Below are 22423 nucleotides of genomic sequence, written 5' to 3' on the forward strand. Positions count from 1 at the left end.
CCCCTCCCCCACTCCCCCACTCCCCCACTCCCCGTGCCCTTGCCTTTTGCATACAAAATAATGCTTCCCTCGCTGTGACAGTCCCACAATCCCGATCTGTTGCCTTCAGGTCTGTTTAAGGGGTGAAGTGCATGAGCACTTTCCACTGGGGACTCTATTAGAATGGTATGTTTTAGGGATAGGTGACAAGGCTAGCTAGCACTTGGCATTCTCCTGGTCTCGGTGTGCCAAATCTTTCACAAACAGCTCCTTTGTAAGGCACTGATCTGCCACTCTTAATACAGTTCTGTAAGCAGGAGACACAGAGCCTTATTGTGACACGTTAGGCTTGGGGAGGGGTGGATGCTGAGCTCATTGCAGCATCTTGACTAACTCTCCCTTGAAACAACGAAACACGTTCGCTTCGTTGGTGACTTTGAACTGTTGTGCCTGATGTGAGGCAGCTCAGCTGAGACCCCCACACAACCCTTTCTGCATTTTTCTTCCAATTTGACACAGAAAACTCTGTTACTCTGATCAGAAATATCTGAGATCTAGATGGAAATTTGTAAATTAAGTACCATTTTCGTTTTGAATCCTTTGCTTTTGCGGATCGGTCATCTCGATGACAATTGCATGAAAGTAGAAAAAGTGCGAAGTAGCCTAACAACTGGGGACATTATCTTTGGAAAGTGGTTTGTCGAGTGGTAGGAATTACTGTTATCAGTTACTCTGCAGGAACCGCATCTTGCGATGTTAACTCGTCAATTACATACGAGTCCGTAAAAGATAACGTCATTCTTTTTTTAACAGCAGCAAAAAGATAAAATCCATGACACATTACCAGTTCCATGTTCCCACTTCCCGTTAGGGACTGCTACTAAGAAGAACACTCGAGGAAGAGTTCTGTCTTAAATATGGTTCAACAGCAAATAAAAGAAAACGCATAACACATTTTTGTGGTGCAGACACATAGTGTCGCATAAAACCTGGGGGGTCTACAGAAGTGTTTTACATCCTGTTCATCGCTGATTTTGACCCGACATGTCTTGGAAATTAACTTCAACTTCCAATGAACCCATGCACATTAATTCAGTTCTCCCAGCAAAATCTAAACATTATTTGTGGTGACATAATTGTGGGCCCTTTTTTTAGCCCCTTAAAGTGGGAGATGTTTGAGGCCTTCAGAGTGCTCTTGGAAAATAAGCATTTGCAATGCAATGGGTCTCGCATTTGCTTGAGTCACACCTATTAGCGTTGTAAACTCCTAACTGGACTTTTCTTGCAGCATAAACTGAAAATGAAAAGTAAAACAGTTTCACATAAGCGAGCTGACGGCCACCATGAGCGTGAAGGAGACACAAATGGAAACGTATAGGCAAAAGTGCAATTATACATGTAACAAGCAGAAGTGCAATTATCCATGTAACAGGGTCCATGTCATGCAAAGCACTCGACTACTACCCAACGAGATCGCGCTGCGTAGGAAATAAAAAGAAAAAGTAGTCCAGAAGCCATGCGGAAAACATCGAGCCTCTTGTTTTCAGTAGTTTACCGATGATCTCGAGGAGGGCTTAACAGTGGAAAAGGCATGACGTATTATGCATGCCTTTCACTGATGAAATAAGTTTTTTTTAAAAAGGCAAGCCCACGAACCAACCAAACTGATGGGCGTGGTTTAAAGCCCACCGCAAGATTACAATGGGCCAGAGCGCTTGCGCGCTCAACCCTAAAATGATACTCCACATCTGCATTTTCTTCTAGGTCTCGCCCCTGCATGATCTGTTGCAAGACATTCTATTACCTTAAAATGAGCTTACAGCGCACTCATTGCTTACCATTTGTTGACTTCATTGTCACTCATTTGCTTTTTTCTTATTCATTAGCTGTGAGGGATTTTCCTTTCTCTTCTAGTTTTTGTCCTTCCCCTGGAGCATGGACTCATTCCTCTGTCCTTCCAAAGCGTGCTTTAACAGGTGCTACTTTTTAGATTTCACCTTCCAAAGCGCATACGCTGTGCTTGCAAAATGCCCTGTAAATAAAAAATAAAATAAAAAAATAAACATTGCTTAGAGCCCACCTTTTACTACTGATTGGTTGGGTTTCACTTCAGTTTCGTTTCCTTGGTTCTCATTGGTCAGCACCTCTGTCATTGACTTTCCATTCTTGTTTCTGGCCATTCTGTAGAGCATGGGCCAAGTACAGTTTTTTTGTCTGCATTGAGTGCCCTTCCACTGGTCACATGGTTGCAGAGGTACTTTTTTTTTTCTTTTTAGGTCGAGCACGCAGGTGCTCTGGCCTGTTGTCCTCTATCTGTGGGCTTTTAACCACGCCCTCCGCACCCCCATCACTTTAACTCATTCATGTGCTTGCCTTTCAATAATCCTTTGTTACCATGGATAAATGCTTTACGTTTGTCCCTCTTTGAGGAAGTTTTGTTACTGCCTTGGCCGTCGACTGCCGATACATTTTGACTGTGAGCAAACCTCTTTTACCTTTTGTGTCTCTCCTTGGCACTAATGCTCATGGTGGCCGTGGCGCTTTGAATTGGCTCGCTTATGTCAACTGATTTACTTTTCATGTTAAATTGATGTGGCAAGAAAACGCCACATAGGAATTTACAATGCTAATAGCTCTAACTAGAGCAAAGGTGAGAACAATTGCATTGCAACTGCTTGCTTTTTTTTTTTTTTTACTTTCCAGTGTATCACTCCATAACTCCACAAGATTGTATAGTTTTTAGGGCTTCTGAAACACGACCCTCCCACCTGCATTCAGCTTGCTTTACCCCCACCCCCTTACTTGGTCTGGGCCACCTACCTCCCATCGCTGCTTGCCCCATTGTTGCTTACCTCCCTCCACCACAATTCGTAGCTTGAACCATAGTCCACCCAACCCATGTCCTTGTTTGGTCCCTGATGATTCCCCACTTCCCTCCCAACTGTTTTTTTTTCTTGTGCTTTACTACCTTTTGAGGAGAAAGCCTCTAGTCTTGCTAGAAAATTGAAAACCACAGATAACACATTCGGTATGCCATGCAGTTGATGTGTGCATCATAATGTTTCTAGTAGATGAATGCGTGGTATGCATAAGTTGTTTAAACATTTTATTTAATACTTTGGAACATTTTGAGGACGAAATTGATCACAGGATTTGTTTTATATTTCTAAGTGTAGAGAGGCTCAGTTCAGATATGCGTATGCAGTATTAAAAGGGCCAGGGGAACAGCAGCTGGCCGAAATACATCCTGGCCAATCTTTGTTTACATGTTCCCAGGAGGGTGGGCTTCCAGATGCAGCCAGTAACAAACTGTATGTTCTTGGAGCTTTAGAAGTAAAACGAGTATTGGAAAAGCCATTAGGTTTCGCCTATTCAAGATCTATTGTCTTTGTCATTTTTTATTTACATGTTGTACAGCAGCAGGAGCTGCTGTGCATCAGGACTTAAAAAGACAAAAATAAACGCTATGACATGGCCAGCGTTGACTACGTCATAGCACTTTTTTTCTTTAAGTGTGCATGCATGAAAGCAGCATGTAAAACAAAACAAATCCCCTGCTGCTCACACTGCGTTCTCCTTGTCCTTGCCCCTTCTACTCACCCTCTAGCGTCCATGTACTTGCGCCAGCCAACCATCCTATGTTGTCCATGTGCTTTTGCCAAGTGATCTCGCCCCCTTTTGTCTGTGTATTTGCCCTTCATGCCCACTTTCTATGTCTGCGTGCTTACCCTAGCCCCTCCCGCCTACCCTTCATTGTCCATGTGCTTGCCTTAGCCCACCCCTACTGCTCTCTGTTGTCTGTGTGCTTGCCCTAGCCCCTCCGACCCACCCTCTGTTGTCTGTGTGCTTGCCCTAGCCCCTCCGACCCACCCTCTGTTGTCGGTGTGCTTGCCCTCGCCCCTCCGACCCACCCTCTGTTGTCGGTGTGCTTGCCCTCGCCCCTCCGACCCACCCTCTGTTGTCTGTGTGCTTACCCTAGCCCTTCTGACCCACCCACTGTTGTCTGTGTGCTTGCCTTAGCCCTTCTGACCCACCCTCTGTTGCCTGTGTGCTTGTCTTAGCCCCTCCGACCAGCCCTCTGTTGTGTGTGTGCTTATCCTAGCCCCTCCGACCCACCCTCTGTTGTCTGTGTGCTTGCCTTAGCCCCTCCTACCCACCCTCTGTTGTCTGTGTGCCTGCCTTAGCCCCTCCTACCCACCTCTTTGTCCTTGTGCTTGCCTTAGCCCCTGCAACCCACTCTCTGTTGTCTGTGTGCTTGCCTTAGCACCCTCTGCCCACCTCTTTGTCCATGTGATTTCCTTAGCCCCTCCTACCCACTCTCTGTTATCTGTGTGCTTGCCGTAGCCCCTCCGACCCACCCTCTGTTGTCTGTGTGCTTACCCTAGCCCTTCTGACCCACCCACTGTTGTCTGTGTGCTTGCCCTAGCCCTTCTGACCCACCCTCTGTTGCCTGTGTGCTTGCCGTAGCCCCTCTGACCCACCCTGTTGTCTGTGTGCTTACCCTAGCCCCTCCGACCCACCCTCTGTTGTCTGTCCTTGCCTTAGCCCCTCCTACCCACTCTCTGTTGTCTGTGTCCTTGCCTTAGCCACTTCTGCCCACCTCTTTGTCCATGTGCTTGCCTTAGCCCCTCCGACCCACCCTCGGTTGTCTGTGTGCTTGCCTTAGCCCCTCCGACCCACCCTCTGTTGTCTGAATGCTTGCCTTGGCCCCTCCCACCCACCTCTTTCTCCATGTGCTTGCCTTTGCCCCTCCCACCCACTTATTTGTCCTTGTGCTTGCCCTAGCCCCTCCGACCCACCCTCTGTCGGTGTGCTTGCCTTAGCCCCTCCACCCACCCCTTTGTCCATGTGCTTGCCCTAGCCTCTTCTGCTCATCCTTCATTGTTTGGGTGCTCCCCGAGCTTCCTACTGTCTGCCTGCTTCCTTAGCCCCTTCAAACCCCGCCCCCACCATTATCCATGTGCTTCCACATACCCTCTTGCCTGTTGACTCCCTCACTCGTGTCCTTCTCTCCTGCCCTCCCTCGGTGTTACCTCATCCCCCAAACAAGCAGGGAAGTGGTTTGGGAGACGAGGCAACACAGAGAAGACTGAAAGAGAAGAAGGCGGAGGTAGAGGACTGGGAAGAGAGGATGGAGAGCACATGACTACAAATAGGTTTTAAAACAAGCCTTTGCAATGCAGTGGGTCTCACGTTTGCTCGAGTTATAGCTATTATCATTGTAAACTCCTAACCTGACTTTTCTTGCCACATAAACTGAAAAAGAAAAGTAAAACGGTTTCACATATCTAACTGGACTTTTCTTGCCACATAAACTGAAAAGTAAAACTGTTTCACATAATCGAGACGATGGCCACTATGAGTGCAAAGCAAACACACAAAAGGAAACCAAAGTTTGCTCGCAGTGAAATGTATCAGCAAAAGTGCAATTATCCATGTAACCAGCAAAAGTGCAATTATCCATGTAACCGGCAAAAGTGCAATTATCCATGTAACCGGCAAAAGTGCAATTATCCATGTAACCGGGTCACTGTCATGCAGAGCGCTCGACTACTGCCCAGCGAGATTGCGCTGCCTACGAAATAAAGAGAGAAAGTAGAGCAGAAACCATACAGAAAACATGGAGCCTCGTATGTTTTCAGTAGTTGGCCGGTGAGCTCAAGGCGTTCTAAACACCGGAAAAGGCATGACATATGCATGCCTTTCACTAATTAAATCAAGCTAATTTTAAAAGGCAAGCTCACGAACCAACCAAACTGATGGGCTTGACATGGGCATGGTTAAAAGCCCACAGAGAGATTACACCAGGGACAGAGCACTTTGTGCTCGACCCTAAAAAGACCAATGATGCTGTCAGTGCTAATGCGCTATTTTGGAAAAAAAATACATTGGAGCTGGCTGCATCATAGCACTGTATTAAAATTATTTTTATCTACGCTGCTGTGCAGCATGGCTACACATCGTTGCTAAAGCCAATAGCTCTTTTGTTTAATTATAGAGACCTTCTGGGTGAAAAATGCTCCAGACAGTGCAATCTGTGGAAAACATCGGGAACCATATTCTGAGTGGCCAGTTAATCACACTGGGGCCTGTAACAGAGGCTACCGGAAACACTAGGATTACAGGGATTGCGGGGAGTACTGTGCATTCCTAATTTTTATTTTGAGATTTTTCGTGCTGACAGCAGGGTAAATCAGCATGGAAATGGGGGGGGGGGGGGAGATTTGGTACGGGTAAACCTAATCACAAAGGTTATTCATGCTTTATCTCGAAACTGTGAGTAATTCCACAACCCCAGAATGACAGAATCCTGTTTCATCAGTAATTTCGGATTTAGGGTGTTCCTTCACATTTGCTAATTTGCATATAGACGGCCCCTCTACCTACTTTTATGTAATAGGTATAAGATCAGGAGCCCTCTAACGATGGCTGTAAAAGTCTTCAGCTTAGACTGTGATTACGTGTTCAGTCAAAAAAAAAACGTGTCCGTTAATCAATTAACTCAGTTTTTAAACTGCAAGTCATGATCAATTTAGGTGACTCTTGGTAACACGCAATGGGAAAAGATCTTAATGGGTTTCTTCCGAGTCCTCATAGTATATAGGCAACAGCTGTTGATCTTTGATAGCTTGTCCAGGCTCTTATGAAGGGATGTGGTGCCCTCCACATCCGGCATCTCGTGAAGGCCTGTGGTGCATTCCACATCCGGCCTCTCGTGAAGGGTTGTGGTGCCCTCCACTGCTGCCCTTTCTTGAAGGGTTGTGGTGCATTCCACATCCGGCCTCTTGTGAAGGGTTGTGGTGCATTCCACATCCGGCCTCTTGTGAAGGGTTGTGGTGCATTCCACATCCGGCCTCTTGTGAAGGGTTGTGGTGCATTCCACATCCGGCCTCTTGTGAAGGGTTGTGGTGCATTCCACATCCTGCATCTCATGAAGGCCTGTTGTGCCCTCCACATCTGTCCACTCATGAAGGCCTGTGGTGCCCTCCACATCTGTCCACTCATGAAGGCCTATGGTGCATTCCACTTCCGGCCTCTCATGAAGGGTTGTGTTGCCCTCCTCATCCCGCCTCTGGTGAAGGCCTGTTGTACCCTCCACATCCGTCCTCTCATGGAGACCTGTGGTGCATTCCACACCTGACCTCTCAAGAAAGTCTGTGGTGCCTTCCACATCCGGCATCTCGTGAAGGCCTTTGGTACATTCTACATCCGGCCTCTCATGAAGACATGGTGCATCTGCATCCGGCCTCTCATGAAGGCTTTTGGTGCCCTCCACATCTGGCTCATCAGGAAGGCTTGTGGTGCCCTCCACATCTGGCCTCTCATGAAGGCTTGTGGTGCCTTCCACATCTGGCCACTTATGAAGGCTTGTGGTGCCTTCCACATCTGGCCACTTATGAAGGCCTGTGGTGCCTTCCACATCTGGCCACTTATGAAGGCCTGTGGTGCCTTCCACATCTGGCCACTTATGAAGGCCTGTGGTGCATTCCACATCCGGCCTCACATGAATACCTGTGGTGCATTCCGCATCCGAGCTCTCGGGATGGCTTGGGGTGCCCTCCACATCCGGCCTTCTGGGAAGGCTTGGGGTGTCCTCCACATCCAGGCTCTCAAGAAGGTTTGGGGTGCCCTCCATATCCGGCATCTCAGGGAGGCTGGGGGTGCCTTCCACATCTAGTGCTCAGGCTCTTGGAACTCTTCCAAGCTCTACCGGTGCCAGATGTGAGGTGGCAGATTTGCCACACACTATGCTACCCAGCCTCCATCCCCTCCTCTGCTGGATTTGGAAATGATGACATGGTTGTTTTTACCTTCTATCCCAGCTGGCAAGGGACATATGGGATTCAGTCCTCGTCCCTTTTCACGCCCCCGTCTTCACCTCCCCTCAACCCATATTGCTTGTTCTGACCACGCAGATCCATCTCTTTTTATCCCATCCCTACCTTAAGGATGTCAAACTCCATTGCCCTGTGCTTATTTTTAAATCTGAAACGTGTACGTGTGTTCGCTTCTACCTGTCGCGTCAATGTGCCTTCCTTTATTCCTGTGTTTCATGTGAACGGGAAGCAAGCATACTCACAGGGTGACTGAGATCGGTCCCGCTTTGTCTTGCATCGCGCGCTCTGATGGTCCGATGAAAAGGTGACGCCTCTTTGCAGAAGTTTGCAGTTTCAGCTCTCGGACCCATTGTCACCTCGTGGAATCTGCGATCTCACCACTTCCTGAAACGCTCCGCTGCGCAGTTGTTGAATCATTTATGCTGTCTTTGTTCATGCTTCTCTAAGGTGACTTGGTCGAACAGCTGCTGGAGCCAAGAGGAAGTGTCTGTTCTTCAATGGGGATACAATGTCTGTGCCCCGCCTGCTGCCATAGTGTCTGTGCCCATTGGCGAATCCCCCGCCTCTCTGGAGATGTCATCTTAAGCTACTCCTAAAACACGCATTTACATGGCCGATGAAAGTCTTGCTTTGGCTGTTACCCTGGCAGTGTATTGCCAGGCACGTTCCATGTATAATAAAATGCACATTGTTTTCTTTTGTAGGGCTTTAAGGAACACAGTGACATCATTTTACCTCTACACCAAGAAGTGGGCACACCAGTGCTACGGTGAGTACCTTTAAACAGTTGGAGCATGTGGACAAGAGCATAGGCAGCTGCATTGTGTAATGCCTTATAATGCGCTTGGGACTTATTTTGGCTGATGTACCACTGGGGGGGCGGTGGGTGGAGGTCAGTCTGGCCTCCAGATACATCACTAATTCAGTTTAAACCAATAAACACATCCAGTAATGGCACATGCCCAGTTCCTCCAACTTGCTATCTTTTCTCATTGTTTATTAGATCGAGGTGAAAAACGTATAATATATTCCTTATTTATCTTAAACTCGCCTGAAAGAATGCAAGCATACTGAGGCAGTATATTTTTTATATTAGCTGTAGCACTAATTTCTACCTTGTGTGGCCAATGTTGACAGTGCTACAACTGATATTATCTGAGCAGCTGAATTTGATTTGCGCCATCTAGCCACTTTGGGGCTATGAAGAGGAAGACTGATGGGCAATTTGGGAGTCTTGCTCCAATGGGTAGCGTGATGAACCCAATGGGGCTTGTGTGGAAGGGAGGTCTCACAGGCCGGATCGGGGAATGTTTTCCCTCTGTGATTCTGAGATTCTTTCATGAGGATTGATTATGCATCACGGGAAGTGTCCAACCTCTCTTGGCAGCACGTTTGATAAGTGTTAACATGTGAACGTTTTTGATTGCTTTCCACTCAGTTTGAAGGTGAGACTATCAGATTGAACCCCTGTATACCAAAGGCAGCCCTGGAGCTGCAGAGATGTAGTCTGCATAATACATGGTTGACAGCAAACCCTCCTAGAATGTGAGGGAAGGCGCTACTTTCCAGGACCGAATGGGGCACAATTCGAGGGAGAGGAGGTGAGGAACAAACCTTCAACAAGGTTCATGGGTGCAGTGTTGTACACGTGGCGTCCCTCGGTTCCTCAGTTTCAGCTGCAGTCCTCACAACAGAAGTACAGCCCTCCTACCTGCAAGTTGTGGAGTCACTCTTTGCAAGACAGCTAAGGTGGTCTCTCCTTGAACAGGGTTAAGGTGCCACCGTCAGCGGCAGGATTCCACTGCATAGAGAAGTGCTGCTCCTTTGGCAAGGATGTAAGATGAGTCTAGCTGTATTCTGTCATAGTCCATCTTTTGGATACTGTAGCAGTCCGGTAGGATTCCTCTTGTGGCACTAATGTGTCACCCGCCAGAATGTAAATATAAGGCCTGATTGAGATCTTGGCGGACGGGTTACTCCGTCACAATGGTGAAGGATATCCTGTCTGCCGAAATATAAATCCCATACGATATAATAGGATTTATATGTCAGTGGAAGGGATATCCATCACCCTGGTGACGGAGTAACTCGTCCACCAAGATCTCAATCAGGCTCATAGTTTCTGAATGAATAGTTTTGGTCATACTTAATAGGGTAATTATTGTGTGGAGGCGATAAAGAACGGACATAAACAAATCTACGGAAGGTAAGGTAGTTGTAGGTTTGTTACAAACTCCCTTGGGAAGCGAAGTCTTCCTGCAATCCTTAGTGCAAGATGAAGTCACCTGAAGTCCTCGGAAGGGTTTGCGGTGGGATCGTGGGGCTGGCAGTGCCTAGAGGACCCCTGGGAATATGTCTGTTCCACTTGTCTCTATAAAGAGAAATGTTGAAAGTTGTATTTCTATACCACAAACGTGACAAGTGCGGGTTGCTGTCGGTAGGAGTGTATGACCCGGAGTCAGGAAGACTTGGTATTCTGAAACCTGCCCTGCCTGCTCCTGTGGAGCTTTGTCAAAGCCCTACTAAGGAGCTGGATGCCTGCCCGGGCTCTGTTCTGCTGCCCTACTTGCGCTCTGCATGTTACTCTACCTGGAAGCAGGCACCATGGGAGAATCATAGCAGCTGTGTGTCCAGCAACCTCTTGGCAAACCATCCTGTACTTTCCTCGGAAGCATCTACTCGGGCCTGCGAAATGAAACGCTTCCGAGGTTTCTACCGTGTCTCACACGGAGTCTCGACAATAAATATCATTTTGCAGTTTTTATAAGGTATAATGTACTTGTTTTCGTTCTGTTTCCAAGGATTGACACAAAACAATGGCACCTACGTCATGGTATTTAATGTACTGGTGCAGAAGATACACACGGGCTTCCTTTCTGGGTTTCCAATTATCTACATCGCCCCCAGGGTGGGGTGATGTGCCCAAGAGCTCTCTCAATGGTGATGACAAATTCAAAGGGTAATTACAGCTACTGGGATATGTGTAAATGTCACTGCTTGAGGGCCGCTTGTGACTGGGGTTCCAGCAAGCACTGGGGTTGCGCTTTGTGGTACAGCAAGCATCTGCCATCCCTTGAAAGTTAAAGCGTTTCTAGGAAACTGTCAAAAGCAACATTCCTTTAGAGCACAGTTTAAAATGTTTTTTTCTACAGGTCTACATTCACAAATTGCGTTGTTATAGATACAATTCCCTCTGCTGTATTCCTAAAAAAATCTGTATGAAAAATTGATCTTGACTTAAACATTGAATGTTTTCTCGTATTTACTTTGGAATGACCTGCTCTTTCCATTCTACCTTTTGCATGTGTCCTGTATACAAAGACTACTCTAAATCCCTTGCCGGTCTTAATCTCTCTTCCTTTGAAATCATATCCCTGTAATCTAACAATATCCTTTGGTCCATTAGCCATTTGCTTTTCACATAACCTCTTGTAATGTTCACACACCCAAGTCATTCATGTACCACAGAGACTGGAGTAGATGCACGGAATAGTGTCTTTGAGAGCGGAAGACTAATTCTGTTACCAGTGGATTGACCTGTAATTTTGGGGTCCCGGATAGCGTCCGCTCGACGGATAGCGCTTCACCACCCCATCAGCAGTAGCACGGGCTATATAAATGCAATTTAAATTCAGTGTCCGTACAATACACGGAGACAGGGATTTATCCAGAACCATGCTGGTCAAACATGTAGTCGGAACCCAGTCTTTTGGGGCAGAGTGTCAATAAGTTAGCGAGAAGGTAAATCTTTTTGCTTGGAAAGTTGGGAATGAAGAGTAGAGCTCTATGAGCAGGAGAGAGGGTAGAGTATGGAGTGGCTGAAGTAGAGGCAGGATGGGACACAGACTCCGGAAAGGGGAGGAAGAGATGTTCAGCAGCATACAGGTAGACAGGAGTGGGACTGAACACCAGGGGGTGGTGGGGGGTGAGCAGAACTCTGGAGCTGAGAGAAGATACATGGGATACAGAGGGGATGGGACCTGGGTTCAGCATCGTGTCTATTGGGATCCAGAGGAGATGGTTCAGGGGTTGAGCACCTCATGTCAGATAGGAAATCAAATAGGGCAGTGAGAAACGTAAGAGCGAAGTGGCCGACCTGGGGCAAACAAACCCCATACAGTGGACTACTGTGCCTGCACGCCTCTCATTGTTACCTGGTGCATGGTGGCTCGGACGTTCCTGTGGCCACGAGCTCTCTTCACCCGCCAGTGCCCTTCACCTCTTCCCCGCCATCTACAAAAGGGTGAGTGAGCGAATGGAATACAAGTACAGGAAGAGACCGAGTGTGCCCTGGCTACTTTAAAAAAAGTTAGCATGTCATTACAGCATGCAACAAACCATATTCATCATTTTGTAGCTATTAATTTTGTTGCATGTGGTGCATACTGTTAGGCGGTACGTGTCTATTTACAGCCATTCTAAATGTTAATTTGCATAAGTAATGACCTAATATAGTGGGCGCCCAACTTAGGGGTCCGTATAGGGCATAGCCTTAGAAGACGGTACTGAGAGAACTCAGGCGTAGGTGTGGGGATAGAGAGGGTGAACAGAAAAAGGATGCTGCTGAGCACTAGGGGACATCGGGGTGGACGCGGGCATGGGGGTGTGGCACATGTCTGAAAGGGGCATATTCAGTAGGGTTGGGAGAAGGGGTGGCATAGCAGTAAGCTCCATCCACCTGCCATGCTCAGAGCATCACTTCTGCCCTTACCCGTCACATTCCTGTAAACAGAATAGCTGCAATCCCACATACAGACAGTGTTGTCAACAGGGAGATTCTGTTGCAAAATTTCGTGGAGGCTTTGATTTAAAAAGCATGATTGCAGCACCTCACTATCCATGCACTGCAGTAGAAGTGACCTGTTGGCAATGGACAGATGTGCGATGCCGCCAGCCAGTTCCTACTATGTAGTGCTTTACCTCTAAGAAATCACTCCTGTAGTTTCTTGTAACCTCGCAAAAGATACGTTTTACTTATGTCCTATATCTTTTGTCCTAACAGTTGAGGGAGAGTCACATCTGTCCATTCGGCTGTCTTAATTCTCTTTCCTCTTTTTTTTTCATTTCGAACCTGACACCCAAGAAATGAACAAATTAAGGCAAAGCTTCAGACGAAAGAAAGATGTATTTGTCCCAGAGGCAAGTAGGCCTCACCAGTGGCAAACAGATGAAGAGTCCGTTCGAACTGGCAAATGCAGCTTCCCAGTGAAGGTAGGAGATGGATTGTGTTTGCCTCCTCTCTAGAGGTTTGAATTTGTGTTGTCTTTTTAGCTAAACCTTTGCTGAACATAAAACTGTAATAAAATATAGGCAGCAGTTTATTTTGCAACAGATGTTTGAAAACGCAGAAAGATGATAACATTGTGTGCCATTTAATATAGTGATTCACTTACAATATTTGAACTTTCAGAGTTCTGGGTGTATTCCAAGTGTTGATCTTCTTTCCCCTTCCAGGAGAGAGCCTTTAGAAAACAATGGGATCACATTTTGCGTTTTACAGCACAATTTGCAGGTTAAATGGACAAAAAAGCTTATTTTACAGATAGCTGTGCAGGGGCACCCTTGAATTATTCTATAATTCATGGTGTTTCAAGCATGTCAGACCCTGTCAATAGGAGTATTGGCGACGGTGGGGCTCATCCACTCCAAAAAATATTGAAGAGATAAAACCAAGTGTGCATTTTACAAAATAATTTTGCAAAGCAGTTGGACAACTTAACAGGTGGTGTTAGTGTAAGTAGTGATGTCTTATGTTTTTTTTTTCCTAAATACAAAAAATGAATCGCTTCCATGCATTTTCCTGCTAGGGCATTTCCCTCTGTTAAAACCCTCAGTGCACTTTAAAAAAAAGAAAAGAAAAACATGGCAAGCTGTGTCCTCTAACTGTATTTTTCTGCTTCCACTAAGATTGACGTTTTAGACACTGGAAAATACATTTTAAATCGTTCTATGAACTGCAGTTTAACCCATATCTGTCCCATAGAGAGGCTGTAAAATCAGGAGGCGCTTGTCACTTTCTGGGAACTAATTGCTATGTTGGTGTGTACCATAATCAAAATATATTAAGATTTGTTAATGAGTTTTCACTGCTTAAATATAAAAATACATTGTTTTGACCATATAATTGTTAAAACACCTTAAGACATTAAACATTGCCATAAATTTTCCTCAGTGATGTTCTTTCATATACAAGTAAAGTCAAAAGGTGGTAACTCCTGCGGTGTGTTGTAGACTGCGTGACCACAAATGGTAGGCATGCGTCTCAGCTTTAACACAGTGGCAACTTAGGAACACAACTTTACTTCACTGTAGCTCAGTTCCTGAAATGTATTTTTTGGATCAGCTAGACAGCATTTAGCTTGAAGTAAGAGGTGTAAGTATAATTTCTCATATTTTTAGTGCATATTGTGGCTCAGGCTCTACATATAATAATAATTTATCAAGTGCTCACCACTAACCCACTTACTTGCCTTTTCGCTCACCCTTGGCGTTATGTGGCACACCTTTCGAAGTTTGTTTCGAGATGAATTTCAATAAAGGTTACTCAATGTATGACCATAAGCTGATCTACTGAGCTAAGAGACAAATGTCCAAAAACAATGAAATGTTTTTCCTTTTTCATACCCCTGTCATGTTTTACATGACTCCTCATACACTGATTATGTAGTTGACTTTTCAATTACTTCACTTTATTTTTGTCTCTCAAGACTTGTATAGCACACTTTTTTCGGCTTTAGTTCGGTTCTCCCATTGATATTTGTGGCTTGCAGACCTTAGCACATGATGCGTTGTTTTCTATTATGTTACAATTCTATTTATACATATCGCTTGCTACCCCTGACCAGATGTTTAGGCACTTTATGGCGTGTGGCATGCAATTCTGTAACCCAAAGTTATTGGCGCAATTCTGTAACCCAAAGGTATTGGTTAACCAAGTAGTGGGCGCTAATAAGATATGGGTTTTTAGCCCAGGCTGGTGTGGTGGGGCCAACACAAGTACATCAGGTCGGAGGCTTGTCCCCTAACGCAGTAACAATACATTTTATTAACGCAGTACAGCCTTTAGTGTCCAGCAGCTTTGGTGATAGTTTCTAGTGGTGGTTAAAGTTAATAGGTATTAGGTGTCATTATTATGGTAGGTTCATGCAAGTAGAAAAAAATGGTAAATATAAATAGGGTAGAGGAGGTTAGATACTGCAATGGGAGGTTACACAGAAGGACACGTGGCGGTGGTATGAGTAGACAGGCTAGAAAGGGTTAGTTACTCCAGGAATTGTTACTTAGAAGGAGAGTTTGTGATTTGTAAGAAAGGGTATGGTCAGTTTACTGAAGTATAGTAGAGTGTAAGGCAGGCGGGGATGTGACAGAGTAGGGTACATTCAAAGACACCAAGAGAGGCAGAGAGTGGGGTGTAAGGAGAGTATAATTCGAATAGAAAGGTAGGAAAGAGAATAATCCCTACCTATAAATCATGTTGATTTTCAATAAAAGTTCTTAGGAATATTCGGATAGGATGCAGTCTGAGGAAATACAAAGAGTAGACTGAAGAGATAACCTGTGGGTAGCTGAGAAATGATGCATCTTCTGTTGTTCTGCTAGTGATTGTGTGTGTGTGTGTATGTATGTATGTATATATATATATATCTATAAATATATATATATATATATATATATATATATAAACAACTGTAGTGTTGTTTACATACATACTAACATTTTTTAAATTGTTTGACTTTGTACTTGTTTTTAATACAGGGCACAGAGTTATGCAATATGTTTGGATAGCAGGATATACAGTTTTGTCTGGTACGATTTTGAGTGTGTACAATCCCTAGGGTTCTCATTGAGCATTCTATTATGTATTTGTTCGAGACAGATGCATAGGTGGTATGTTTCTAGGGATACTTTGTACTCCCTGATTTTAGGGGTTGTTTGTAAATGGATTCTGCCTATTTAGCCTTCCCTCATTCTTGGAGGATCCGTGAAGCTATGTGTCTTTAGTCAGAAAATGAGACCGTGTGGATTCCTGTAAGCACAGTGCAGTCTTCGGAGTGTCCTTTAGCAGGCCCAGAAGTGAACTGAAGAGTGGGTCTGAGGGTCCCATTTTTATACCTACAGAGAGGGCATAAGTTCAACATAGGTGATCGCGAACTGCAATTAGTACAGATTTGATCCCTTTCCCGGGGCGGGATCCTATTTTCCAGACAGAGTAGTTTGTGTTCTAATTAGAGTTCTGAGATTTAAAGAGTGACTTCTCTCCATAAATTTGCTAAGGGAGAGTGCATTGGAGATTTATCTGTAGTTGTTGGGGTCTTGAGGGTCCAAGTTGGTCTGCTTAAGTAGTGAACTCATACATTCTTCATTATCATTAGGAGGTCCTAATTTTAAGGAATTAATTAATAACATTTTTGACCGGGATAAATGCTGATTGAGGAATATTTTTGGAAATGTGTAGACTGGGCTGCTAGATTCTAGTAGTTCTTCAAATTGTGAGGTATTAATTTACTCAAAGGCTGATGTAGATGGAGGTCATATATCTGCTGTGTTTCTTTTTGGCTGTATAATACGAGAGCAGTTGAGCATTTATTTCTCTGATATTGCATTGGTAGTTTATTGCAGAAGTTTTATAAATGTGTGGTGGTGATTTGACATCTCTTTGGATTGTGAATTTCTGGTACAATTGTATGGAGTTCCTTGGTTTGGCATTCAGTTGGCATTGTTGAGCTGCTTGATTGAGTAGTAGGTTTGTTGGCCTTCTTTATGTATGATTCGCCTGCAAAGATACAATACAATGTACAGTTTTCAGTATTCTTGGACTTGAGCCATCTGTGTTGAAGTTTTGAGATTCGTCCTGTAATAGTTTACTGCTGTACCATCATTCCAGGGCCCTTCTTGTACCATTTGCCATGTTCAGAGTTTAGTTTTTGGATTAATATGCCCAAGATAGAGGCAATCCATTCATAGTGTTTCTGCTGAGTTTGTTTCCAGTTGAGCTTTTACTGTTTTACTGTTAGCTGTGATTCCAAATTGTATCCTGCATGTTTAGCTCGTTTCACTGCCTGTAGGTTGTAGAGGCTGATGCGATTTCATTGATATTTTATTTGGGATCTTGAACGAGAAGATGATGATGGTGTTCTAATCAGTCCATGTAAGAGGTGCATTTTGTTGAATAGTTGTTAGTTCTGGGTTGGAGAAAATTACGTCGAATGTAAGTTGAATTTAGCATTGATAAGATAGCATTTGGATGACATATGTTTAATATTTCAAACCAGATTTCTAGGTCACTAAATTGTAGATATTTCAAACTTATTCAAACCTGTCCATGAAATCTTCAGTAAAATCTCTTTTGTTGGTTGGGAGAGCAACAGGAATTGGCTAGTAAAAGTGGGGCTTATTTGTCAATTGTTATGGTTATGGTGTTTTAATCGGGCTTTAGCTCTCCTGACACTATAGTTATGCAATTACATAGGCAATAATTGTCCCAGAGTCTGCATGCATAAGCTCTCACAATATCAACTAAGAAAGTATTTTGAAAATAAATACATTTTACACCAAATAGCAACTTGTCATGTTCTGAAAATATACTTTTTGTTCAGGAAGATGGCTCAGAAGGTAGTAGAAATGCATACTGGCAAGTAGGGATTTATAATGTGGACTAGAGGTGTAGGTCTTTAAACCTGCACAGTTTTGCTGTTCCTTAGTGAGAGCAGGCTTGAAAACATGGAACACGTATGCCAATGAACCTGATAAGCTTGTGGTTTTACAATCCGTCCTGAAACATGGTCCAAGCTGTGAGAAAGTCACTTGTTTTTATCGGATCTGAAGGTCCATTGGGAGGCAGATGCTGGATCAGAACTGAGGTTGAAAGGTTTAGAGAGGTGGATTATGTCTTGTAGGTCTCACGAATACAAGATTTAAATGGTTAGTTAAAAAAGATTCCAATGCATACTGAATTTCTAGGTCTGTCGGTGGTACCACAACTGATTGAGGCATTTAAAGGGCCCATGCGCCTCATCTTTGGCGCCTTGCCAGTTTCCTTTAGCGTGCCTTCAGGTCCATGGAGGCCTCCAGCAGGGTTACTGGCAGCAAGTTTGTTGACGGTGCGGTTTGTGCCTTCTGAACCTGCTTCAGGTTCAGCTCTGACTTTGGAACTGACTCCATGGCTAACACCATGATCAATATTGGTTCCTGCCACATCAGCACTAGCACCAACGCTGCTGGAGGAGGCGTCTATCCCATTGTTCTCTCCAGTTCCAACAGTCTCCACGCCAGCAGAAGCATGTTCTGGCGCTTTTACAATGTACCTGGCCCCAGTTCACTCTTAACTGTGATAAGACAGTGCTTTTGCCTAGGTGCCACTCACCAGTGCTCCAGTAACATTTTGGATCAGACTCAGATGAGACCAACCAGCTTTTGGTGACAATGGTGATGGCGGGGACAAGTTCCCGATATGACAATGACACTTTATATTTGGGCCTCCAAGAGATCAGTGTTCTGGACTCTTCCCATGACATGAGAATGGATTTCCCCTCAGCCCTTCCACAGAAGAGTCCGCTTCTTTTGCCATGGTCATTAGATGTGCAGCTAAAGTCTTAGATTTGCAGTTGCCTTCTGTGTAGGTAAAAACCAATGTCATAGGAGCGTTACAACCCCTACAGACCTCATCTGAACCACTACTGTTGTTCAGTAAGGCCCTGACTGACACCCTCATTGGCACTTGTGCTAAACCCTAATGCTTCCGACTCCCCTCCACCCCCCTTGTAAACAGACTGGCGGCAAGTCATCACAGACCTGCTCTGGCTGACCATGCCTTCCTAATGCAGCACCCATCTCCTGAGAGCCTGCTAGTACAGGCCCCCAAAAGCTAGGTTCTGACTCAGAAGAGAGCCCCTGAAAAAAGAATAATGCCTAAGCAACACAAACCAGGGGGTACAACATAGAAAACTACAAAATAGCTGGCTAGAGTCTAAAATAAAAATTAACAACCATACTAGAATTAATATATAATACACTCATTGGAGCGTAATGGATTCAAGATAAGCAGGCGTGTATGGCAAAAAAAATTGTATTAACTGTACAAATCTAATTTTAGTGTTCACCATTCATTATATGATACACTGCAGTATTCAAATCTCAAAAATATCAAACAAAAAATAATTTGTTATCATATGGCACAAGTCACATAAGTACATAACTGGGCCACAGACATCACATACTATTAAAAACCTTAATTCACATACTATTAAAAACCTTAATTCAAACAGTCACCACTCGCAACACACACACGCACTATCATACCATTCACAAATTCTTCTAAAAAAAACAGCAGGGGTAAAGTAAGGTCACTTCTATCACATCAAACGTACGTACAACTTCTTTATGTGTACCCCTTTTGAGCCGTTACACAGCTGCCCCCTACGACTCCTGATCCTGAGCCTGGTCTGCCTCATCTCAATCACCTCAGCTTGTATTAGTGAGCTTCAAGCGTTGTCAGCCCATCCGCCCTACACCACCTTCCTTCGGGTCAAATTAGTGTGATCAAGAGCAACTTTCATACAGATAGTTGTGATTCCCTTTCATGTTAGACAGTCATGCACTCTTCTGATGTTCTTTGCCCCACCTGACCCCTTGAAAGAGGAGGAGAGGCTTCATCATTAGGACCTCCAAAAGAGCACTCAGCTTTTACAAAGACCACCAGGTGGATGATCAGCTGTTTGTGGTGTTTTCTGTTCCAGGGAAAGGAACAGCAGTGCAAAGTGGACCGTATTGAAGTGATAGGCCTCTACAGGTTGGCCAAAAAGCGACATCCTGAAGGATTAAGGGCTTAATCCACCAGGTCCAAGGCTGCTACCATTGCACTAGCACATGGAGTGTCTTCCTTAAGTATTTGGTATGCTCCGATTTGGGCATTAGTGCACACGTTCATAAAGCATTATTACCCAAGCAGAATGGAAAGGGCATTTTGGCCTTCTGGTTCCTGCAGGACTTTTGGCACATTCTCACTACTGGGGGAGATACTGATTTGTTTTCTGTTATAACGATGAGGAATTTGCAGTTAGAAGTATGCATCAGAACAACAAGTTATTTACCTTCAGTAATGCTCTTTCTGGTAGATAGCCACAGATTCTTCACTACCCTCCCTCCTCCCCTTATGTGGAATAGGCTCTTATCCATCTAAAATATCCCAAATTAAAGACTTGAATGCAGACATGAACAACTATTTTGGACTCCGCATCCGAGGCGGCTGTTGTGTCCAAAAAGAAAGAGAGCTCCTCTTGCTTGGGTTGCGCCATGGTGCGGCTTCAGCAGTCACTTTCAGGCCGAATTGGAGTCAACGCAGAGCTGCATGACATGCAGGGGCTATGCTGAAAAATCTTCTGGTTCCATTCTGGTGCCTCTGTTTATTCTAACAGTGAGGTATCTGCTGTTAAAGTATCCACCTGAAAGAACATGACCGAAGGTTAGTAACTTGTTCTTCTGGCAGGAGATTCCATCTCATCATTTTTGGGGAGGAGATATGATGTCCTTCAGGGGATGAGATTCCTTGCATGTCAAAAACTTGGTTCCATGTTCACAAATTAAATTTGGTTTCCTGAAATATGAGTCTTTTCTGTATAGACTTCTATTGAAAGAGACAGACTGAGAGCAAACCAGTCAATTGCAATGGAAGCAAAACTAGAATCTGGGCACGCATTTTTTTAAATACATATACTACAGAAAAATGCAGTTGTTAATGCTTTGTTGTGTTAATTTAAGTCATAAAGTGTCATACACAAAAACCTATAAGTGCTCAGCATAACACAATTGCTAATCAACATACAGATAAAATGGTTGCAACCTTCACAATAAAAATAACAGCTAAAACTAAAGGTTAAAATGTTGTGTTGTTATTAGTTTTCAAAAGCTTACCAAGGAGGAATCAGCACGTAGAGTGAAGGGAGCGTTTCCAGTTACCAACCCACCCCGACATGTGCAGCTGGCTATATGTACCAATATAAAGTGTATTTTTAAGTAAGGCAAACCATACTAGCTTTGTCAAAGTCACCAATACCTATGGTCACACGTATATTTTATGAATTCACACATTGCAGTGATTAATAAGTGATTGTCATAAAATATTTTATATAAATCATTTCTTTAAAAAAACATTAATATGTCTTTAAGGCTTTCTTGTAACATTTTGTAAAGCACATAGCGCAACCACAGAACCAGCCTCTAGAGTACTCCCGCTGAAGAGTACAGAGCTCCAGCTAAGTGTGCTTTTAAAAAAAATATACAGTTCTCTCTCCTGGATTCATGGATTTAATGACCCAGGAAACTTATTGATATTTGTTTAAATCTTGCTGAGGGCTGCTGCACTCCCCGCAGTCCCCCACAACATTGAAAAGAAAATGTTTGGAGATGCCCCAGCCTCCATTAGGGGCATCACCTGCAAGAAAATATGTTGGGTAAAAATGCCCTAAGGCAATATGGGGTGCTTCTTGTTAGTAGTAGTGAATTATAAATGAACAGACATTGCCATTCTATATTATTATTTATAATTATGCTTATTTAATATTGGAGAAGGGGTCATGAGCCCCCAGCCCCCTTCCCTTTAATTATATGTGTTGGCTGTGGGAGTCTCCGGAGGCTGATTACGACTCTGGGATTATGTGTATTGCTCTGAGAAATGGGGGACTCAGGACATCAAAGGGGCTTGGGGAGGGAGGCCGCATGCCCCTTCCTATTTAATTAGATGTGTTGGCCCCAGGGGATAGTGAGGTGGCAGCCCACCCCCTCCCTAAATAAACCTATTTTTCTACCCCCAAACCACCCCTACCCTTCCAGGTCCTGGCCCACCCCAGGGTTTTGTTTTTTTGTAGTGCTAGAGTTCATGCTTTTTTTTTTTAATTTTACGATAAACTTGCAGATCCACTACTAATGCACTGTAACTTAAAAAAAAAAAAAAAGATTCTGGCTCCAGGAGGTGTCCCTCTCGGCCCTCCACCCCCCAGGCCCCTGTGCAGGCTATCTCTACCCTTCCCCCATCCCCTTATCTTTTTCACATTTTGTTTAGGAAAGGGGACTGACTAAAACCACTACCACTGCATTGTTGTCGATGTAGTGGCGCCCTTTAGATCTCATCGTGTTTTATCGCCCCAGGGGATCCTCCACAGCATGAAATACACAGTCTTTGAGCCTAAATTTCATGAAAACTACTGAATGGTATTAAACCATATAACAAAAAACACACTTTCTGGACCAAGATCTAGCTCTCTGCCAAATTTGGTGACATTCCGTTCAACCGTTTGGCTGTATCTAAATTTCCTATGGAAAAATTAACGAGGATAACATGTTACTTTTGGACATATATATGTATGTATTTATGTTTGATGGCATGTATAGCTGCAAGTACACATGCTGTGCATATTCTGCCATCTAGTGTTGGGCTCGGAGTGTTACAAGTTGTTCCTTCGAAGAAGCTTTTTCAAGTCACGAGATCGAGTGACTTATCCTCTCGGTGATAGTGTGCATGCGCATCGAGTCCTTTGCTAGATAGTTTTCTTTCCGCCGTCGGGTTCAGACGTGTTTCCTCTCGATCTGGTGAATCTCGATTCAGTAATTCA

General features: G+C 44.3%; 1 protein-coding gene across 6 annotated transcripts in view; it reads left to right on the forward strand.

Moving 5' to 3' along the window:
- The window catches only part of NUMB (NUMB endocytic adaptor protein), a 184917-nt gene that overhangs the window by 98547 nt on the left and 63947 nt on the right, over positions 1-22423 (forward strand). For 5 of the 6 annotated variants that reach the window (XM_069208919.1, XM_069208917.1, XM_069208920.1 and 2 more), the window contains exons 2-3: positions 8522-8586; positions 12901-13028. In XM_069208919.1, the coding sequence (XP_069065020.1) occupies positions 12903-13028 (126 nt within the window). In that variant the 5' untranslated portion in view covers positions 8522-8586; positions 12901-12902. Of the gene's footprint in view, positions 1-8521; positions 8587-12895; positions 13029-22423 lie in introns of those variants that run through there. The other variant, XM_069208918.1, reaches the window with a different exon arrangement.

The sequence above is a fragment of the Pleurodeles waltl genome, chromosome 9, assembly GCF_031143425.1.
Source record: "Pleurodeles waltl isolate 20211129_DDA chromosome 9, aPleWal1.hap1.20221129, whole genome shotgun sequence".
Taxonomy (NCBI): Eukaryota; Metazoa; Chordata; class Amphibia; order Caudata; family Salamandridae; genus Pleurodeles; species Pleurodeles waltl.